Below are 7,293 nucleotides of genomic sequence, written 5' to 3'. Positions count from 1 at the left end.
AAAAAAAAAAAAAAAAAAAAAAAAAAAAAAAAAAGCCCTCAATGGGATTCTAGGATGCAGCCAGGATTGAGAACCACTGAGAATCCCTTCTACAAAGTACCCATTGAAAATTTTGAAAATCTCCAGTGGTAAGACCTTTATTGCCTCCCAAGATAGATCATTTCGTTCTAAAAAAAACCATTTCGTAAAAGGAAGCAACATCTGTCTCTGCAATTTCTATCACTGGCTCTTGTTCTGAAGACACATATAACAAGGTGAAACCCCTTTCTCTGTGGCCTTGTAAAGCATTCCCATCTCCAGGATAAGTAAAGTGCCTATTTCCTTCAATTTGCTTCTGTGACATAGTTTGAGCTCCTCTTCTCCCCATATGGTCTGTGGCCTTTTCTAAGTGTGCTGCTGAGGATGAAACACTGCATTCCAGGTGAGACCCTACCAGCTTCAGACAGAACCAGCTTAGCAGTAACAATCTTCATTTTAGACACTACGTATCTAGGAATTTGACCAAAGATGGGGTAGTTTTGTCGCAGCCACATGACACTACTGATACAATTGCAACTGCATTTCTGTTAATGCAGCTAAGGCCCTTCTCATATTTGTATGGATGACTTTAATATCCATATGTAGAATTTTACATATATTTCTAATAAATTCTCTCTTTCATTTAACAATATTTATTGTGCTAAGCACTTGGTACACAGAGGCAAACAAAACAGACTTGGTTCTTAGCCCTAATGGGGTTTAAAATCTAGCATAGGAATAGGAAAAAAACCCAAATACCTACTTACAGATGAGTTTTTCAAGTCATTTCAGGTACCTGAGCTGTCAAAGTCATATCAGTTCTTATGCCTCAATTCCCTTTTACCGGTGGATATGGTACATTGCTACCTGAGCCTCCAAGAGCTCCCTACTAACCATACAACACGGGTCCCTCTACAGAGGCCCTTTTCCTCTTCCTGGTAATGCAAATTGAACGATCAGTTTCATTTCTGGTAGCTTGCCATTCTTTCTTGATTGCCCTTTCCTTTTAGAATCTCAGGTCACAAGAAACATGCCTTCACACTTCTATAAACTTTGTGAAATCTGTCTTCCTGCAGTTGAGACACATGACAAACTAGACTCAGTCCTCCTCCCTCCTTATCTCCCTCTACTATCCTGAACTCTGGAGATAGGCTGTTACCAGGGATTACATAACTTCCTCTTCACCAGCCGGTTCCTCTTCCTTGGAATTAACCACATGCCCCTACCCGCACTTTACAAAATTTTAAACCTGAATGTTACCCTTTACCAAAATGGTTTGTTCTTGACTTGGTTCTGTTTGGTTACTTTGTTCCCCTGTGCAGTGTTACAACAGTCTGTGTAACCAGGCAGGTGCTGTGCTCTCTTGGCCTGTTATGTTAACTGCATGCCCCAAAGGCAAATGATTTTAATACCCACACCTTGGTCTTAGGTAGAAAAGGAAGAAATCTAGGACTCTCTCCCCTATTTCCACCATGGAATTAGAGACCATCACAGTTTGTCACACACCATGTGGCAAAATGTGTCAAAATGAATGCCTCACAGGGAAAGTGTTAAGTCAAGAAGCCGTTCTGAAGTTGGGCAAGGCCAGCAATGGGCCCTGTTCACTCATGGCTATAAGTACCTTTAGGAAAATTGATGGTCATCTTTGAAAAACAGGAGCTGTCATTTCTCTTCACCTCTATCTCTATTCCCATAACCTTTCTGAGAAAAGATGATCTCATAGTTCAGTTATTTATTTTAATCTCATAAATGAAACAAACCTTGAACATATGCCACTGCCACAGGAAAGGTTAGAGCAGGACACTCCATGAGATCCTACTATATTTGCTGCTTGTTTTGAGATACAATCATGCTACTACACACATGGTGTAGACATCCAAATGGTCCAAAGTAGAATAAAAGTTAAGCTCACAATATCTGAAAGTAAATCGTTTATTATTTACACTTTAAATTAAAGTAACTGTTATTAAAATAGCCAATGACTCAATGTTTGGAATTCTGTTGTAGGGGAAACCTGAAGAACTACACACAAGAAACATGTCATTTAGCACCTTCACTTTTTGATCCCCACAGAAGGCAATGAGAAGTCACACTATAACAATGACAACGACTTCGCTAAGCAGCTGGTCTTGCTCCTCCCATGCAACACGTTTTATAACTAATCACAGCAACCAATTGCCACAAAACTTCTCAGAAGCATCAAATGTTACCTGTTCCATGGATGAAAAATTACTATCTACTCTGTTAACAACATTCTATTCTGTGATTTTCATCGTGGGACTGGTTGGGAACATAATTGCTCTCTATGTATTTCTGGGTGTCCACCGCAAAAGAAATTCCATTCAAATTTACCTACTTAACGTAGCCATTGCAGACCTCCTACTCATCTTCTGTCTTCCTTTCCGAATAATGTATCATATTAACCAAGACAAGTGGACATTAGGTGTGATTCTGTGCAAGGTTGTGGGAACACTATTTTATATGAACATGTACATTAGCATTATTTTGCTTGGATTCATCAGTTTGGATCGCTACATAAAAATTAATCGGTCTATACAACAACGGAAGGTAATATCAACCAGACAAAGTATTTATGTTTGCTGTACAGTATGGATAGTTGCTCTTGCAGGATTTTTAACTATGATTATTTTAATGCTTAAGAAAGGAGGGCATAATTCCACAATGTGTTTCCACTATAGAGATAAGCATAATGCAAAAGGAGAAGCAATTTTTAACTTGATTCTTGTGGTAATGTTCTGGCTAATTTTCCTACTAATAATCCTTTCATATATTAAGATTGGCAAGAATTTATTGAGGATTTCTAAAAGGAGGTCAAAATTTCCTAATTCTGGTAAATATGCCACTACAGCCCGGAATTCCTTTATTGTACTTATCATTTTTACTATATGTTTTGTTCCTTACCATGCCTTTCGATTCATCTACATTTCTTCACAGCTAAATGTATCACCTTGCTACTGGAAGGAAATCGTTCACAAAACCAATGAGATCATGCTGGTTCTCTCATCTTTAAATAGTTGCTTAGATCCAGTCATGTATTTCTTGATGTCCAGTAACATTCGCAAAATAATGTGCCAACTTCTTTCTAGACGATTTCAAGGTGAAGCAAGCAGGAGTGAAAGCACTTCAGAATTTAAACCAGGTTACTCCCTGCATGATATATCTGCAGCAGCTAAAATGCAGTCTAGTTCTAAAAGTACTTGAGGTAAACATACTAAGAAGAATGATACAAGACAGCCTCTTAATTCCTTAAAGAACTAATGAATTTGTAACAAAGCTCTAGCATTGATAAAACTCAAATCTTCTCAAAGCTCTGTTAGTATTTGTGATATTTCATTTGCTTAATTGTAAAATATTTCAAGGCAAAGAAAAGCTTATACTCATCACTAAATTTTAAATCTGTATGTAAAATCTTTTCAAAATAGATTTTTAAGATAACACTCAACATCGATTATAAAGTTAAGTAAAATTCATGGTTTAACAACAAAATAATTAAAAGAAGTGCAGAGGTTCTCAAGTCACTAAAGTAGTTATTAAAATCAAGCACTTGATACTAATTTAAGTGTGTTTATAAAAGTGAGTTAAATGACTTGGGGACTGACTTAAAATGTCAGAAAATTTATGTTCATTTGTCATTTAAAAAGCATAATTTGCTACTGTATTCATTTATGCCTAAACCTCTATAACAGATAAAATAATTAATAAAATTCTAATAAAAATGAGACCACCCACTCTCTATCACTGCTTAGATAAAAATGGAAAGAATTTAAATACTGTACAGTAAAAACTGAACAACAGATAAGCTAAGAATAAGCACAGCAACAGGACTTAAAACCACACCTTACTTAAAACAAATTTATAAATGATTCAGTCATCTCAGCTACACTTGAGTAAAACTGAAGATGTGTATATGCCATAATCCAGCAGGTCTACTACAAGGTATACATCTTACAAAATCACTCAAATATGTATACAAGAAAACATACGTAATGATGCTCAGTGAACTACCATTCATAATGCTAAACAACTGGAAACAACTTAGAATTAAGTGTGCAACAGCAAAGGCATGGAGCAGTAAACTGTGGTTTATTCACAAAAAGCAGTACCATACAGCACCTCAATGAAATGAAATATATCCACATGCATCAACATGGGTAAATCTCAAAAATAATGTTGAGTAAAACACACACACACACATATACAACTGCAAAAGAGTATGTACCACATGAAATCATTAATGTGAAATACAAAAACACATAAAACAATATCATATTTTTATGGATTTATAAAGCATATACAATAAAAATACAAAACATGCATGGTAATACATGCAACACACATACCAACTTAAAGTTAATAGTTACATCTGGAGAGATTTGAAGCAAAAATGGCAAAATGTTAATGTCTATTAAATCTGAGTGACAGGTACATGGGTGTTTGTTATATTTCATAACAATTTTAAAAAAACTGTAGATTAGAATTAAGAAAAACAAACTCTAAAATTTTCATGTGTGTTCAAAAATAATAGGAAATAAGCTCTAAGAGAAAGGAATCTTTGTTTTATTCATCTCCAACTCCCTGAGGCTTGGTGCATTGCTTGGTACATAGAAGATCAATATATATTTGTTGAATAATTGAATGAATGAATGAAAGGATGGATGGATGAATGAAACAGGAAGAAAGGAAAGGAAGAGAATGCTCAAAAGAAAAAATTGGGAGGACTTAGCTTTTTTTCTAATCAACTTATCTGGATATACAACATTCATACAGTTGCAATCTGGGCGGTATCATTAAGCAAACATTCTCAAAAGTTTGGCCTGCATTTGTTTACTCTGGTCATACACACAACCAGAATGCTGTTGACTAAAGAGTTAGGTAAAATCCTGTTATGACAAACTCCAAGGATCCATTCATAAGTTTCTATCACAGAGCACGAGAATTTTTTATAGTAAAAATACTTCTTAAAACTTAAGGTAGGCTACTGGTTGGGAAATCATTGTTAAAGAATGTGAAGATTTTTGTTAGAGCTGAATTTATTTTAATGAGATTTGGCTTGTATTAATCATATTTTGTATTAATCATATTTTACTAAGTGCACACAATTGGTTGAATACAGAACAGGTAAAAGCAAAAGTATATTTAAAAAACAAGTAACATTTGAGGATAAAAATTGAAATTTGTAGAAAAATTAGAGACTTAGAAAAAACTATTAAAATTATATTAATTACTTTGCCCTGACAATGTTAACAAATACCATCCAAATAAAATTCAGCATTTCTGTTTGTATGACTTTAAATTATGAAAACTCTGATTTTCCCTCCTGTCCTCAAAATTAAAAATCTATTTTATGTTACTGGTTAACATTTTATAACCCTACATGTCTCTATTGCAAATGTACAGTTTGAATGGTTAAATAATATTATCAATTACTATTATTATTAGTTTTAAGGACCATTAAAATATAAATACACTCATAATTCTAGAAGCTGTCTTATTTATATTAAATTAGATGATCCCTGAATAATGGCATTCTTAAAAATATAAAAAAGGTATACTGAATTCCTGCTATAGTATTATTTGCAAAAAAATGAATTTTGATAAAAGTTAATCTATCTATAATCCCATAATGAATTGTTTACTGATAGAAGTTTCACTGATAATATGCCTTAGAGTAACCTGAATCCTGAGAATGTTTCTAAATTTTTAGAAAAATATGCTATTGACTTACCAAATTTAAGGCTATTTATTAATATAATCTTTTATTTCCTACTGAGCATTAGTATGTGCAAGCGGGAAACACTGTTCCTACCTCCCCCGACCTAAGGTTTAGTTATAGAAGCATATAGAAAAAGGAAATTCTGAAGTATATACATATGCTCACCTTACAAAAGACCTTCAGAATGAGTTTCTAAATAACATCACCATATGCAAAACCAAATAAGGGCAAAATAATAAGGGCCTGGTTGCCAGAGTGAGACCTCAGTGCCGAGTATTGCTGTTAGTTTTAGAAACCTGTGCAGACCCAGGTTTGATGGTGGTTGAATTTCAATGATAAGGTTAGCAGAAAAAGACAATTATCTTCTACTACAGAAGGATTTATTTATTTATCTATTTATTTATTTATTTATGGCAGCTGGCTGGTACAGGGATTGAACCCTGGACCTTGGTGTTATCAGCACCACGTGCTAACCAACTGGCCAATGAGCCAGCCCCCTATAGAAGGTTTAATTTCAACTTTTAAAAATGGATCTGTAGTCCTGCTGATATAAAAGTAGAATATAATTACAACTATGTGAATCAAAGCTTTACTGAAAGTTATCTACAAGAGAAAAACAACATGAAATAGAATAGATCTCTCAACAGGAAACCCGGATGCCTCAGAAACATGTTAATGGGCTAGTTATTGTTTAGGCTTTTGAAATATAATGGAAACTTAATTTATCAGATATTAAAATATATTCTTATCTTTCAGTAAGGAAAACATTGTGGAGCAGATACAAAGATAAACTTATCAGTGGAACACAATACACATCCCTAAGCAGACCTTAGATGATATATAAGAAGAGTGTATGACATATTAATGGCTCTCAAAAGAGTGAGGGCAGGAACAAATCAGAGGGAGACCTAAGATTCTATCAGTCAAGATGTGCTAGAATCTTGCAAAGATGGCATTAAGTGTATTACTGAAAAGCTTCCCAGGTGACTTCAATACATTCTTCTCCGTCAGAGAGAATCACTGCAAATAAAGGAAACATCACAAAAAGCATCAGGGAAGGCAGGGATGGATTGATAAATAGTGCTGTGCCTACTTAAAATAAAAAGTCAATTTATAGCCTCACCTTGTATCACACCAAAAAAGTTATAAGTGGATTAAAGAGTTAAATGTAAATAATGAGACCATTAAACGATTAAAAAATACATAAGTGACTAACTCATCTGTGGATGGGAAAGAACTTTCCATTAGTAAAACAACAGAAATGACAATTGGGAAAAATTCATAGATTGGATTTAAAAATTTAGATTCTTCTTTGTCAAACACCATAAACAAAAATAAAAGCAAAAGTACAAAGCAGGAAAATTTTTCACAACAAATATGATATTTACTGAAGAGCTTTTATGTCAGCCACCAACAAACACCATAGACTTGTAAAGAAGCATGTATTTTTGGGGCCGGCCCTGTGGCGCACTGGATAAGTGCGCCCGCTTGGGAAGCGCGGCGGCGCTCCCGCTCGAGGGTTTGGATCCCACATACAGACC

The 7,293-nt window shown here is 34.6% G+C and overlaps 2 protein-coding genes across 13 annotated transcripts in view; one reads left to right on the top strand and one right to left on the bottom strand.

Annotated features, from left to right (window-relative positions):
• GPR34 (G protein-coupled receptor 34) overlaps window positions 1–3,760 on the top strand; it is a 6,683-nt gene extending 2,923 nt beyond the window's left edge. For 2 of the 4 annotated variants that reach the window (XM_008585023.1, XM_008585029.1), the window contains exon 3: window positions 2,092–3,760. In XM_008585023.1, the coding sequence (XP_008583245.1) occupies window positions 2,098–3,240 (1,143 nt within the window). In that variant the 5' untranslated portion in view covers window positions 2,092–2,097 and the 3' untranslated portion in view covers window positions 3,241–3,760. Of the gene's footprint in view, window positions 1–2,025 lie in introns of all 4 variants that reach the window. The other 2 variants (XM_008585039.1, XM_008585016.1) reach the window with 2 other exon arrangements.
• The window catches only part of CASK (calcium/calmodulin-dependent serine protein kinase (MAGUK family)), a 396,153-nt gene that overhangs the window by 138,173 nt on the left and 250,687 nt on the right, over window positions 1–7,293 (bottom strand). The window lies entirely within an intron of this gene.

Source organism: Galeopterus variegatus, unplaced genomic scaffold (assembly GCF_000696425.1).
Source record: "Galeopterus variegatus unplaced genomic scaffold, G_variegatus-3.0.2 Scaffold105, whole genome shotgun sequence".
Classification (NCBI taxonomy): Eukaryota; Metazoa; Chordata; class Mammalia; order Dermoptera; family Cynocephalidae; genus Galeopterus; species Galeopterus variegatus.
The sequence above is the reverse complement of the archived record's forward strand: the minus strand, read 5'-3'. Positions and strand labels throughout refer to the sequence as shown.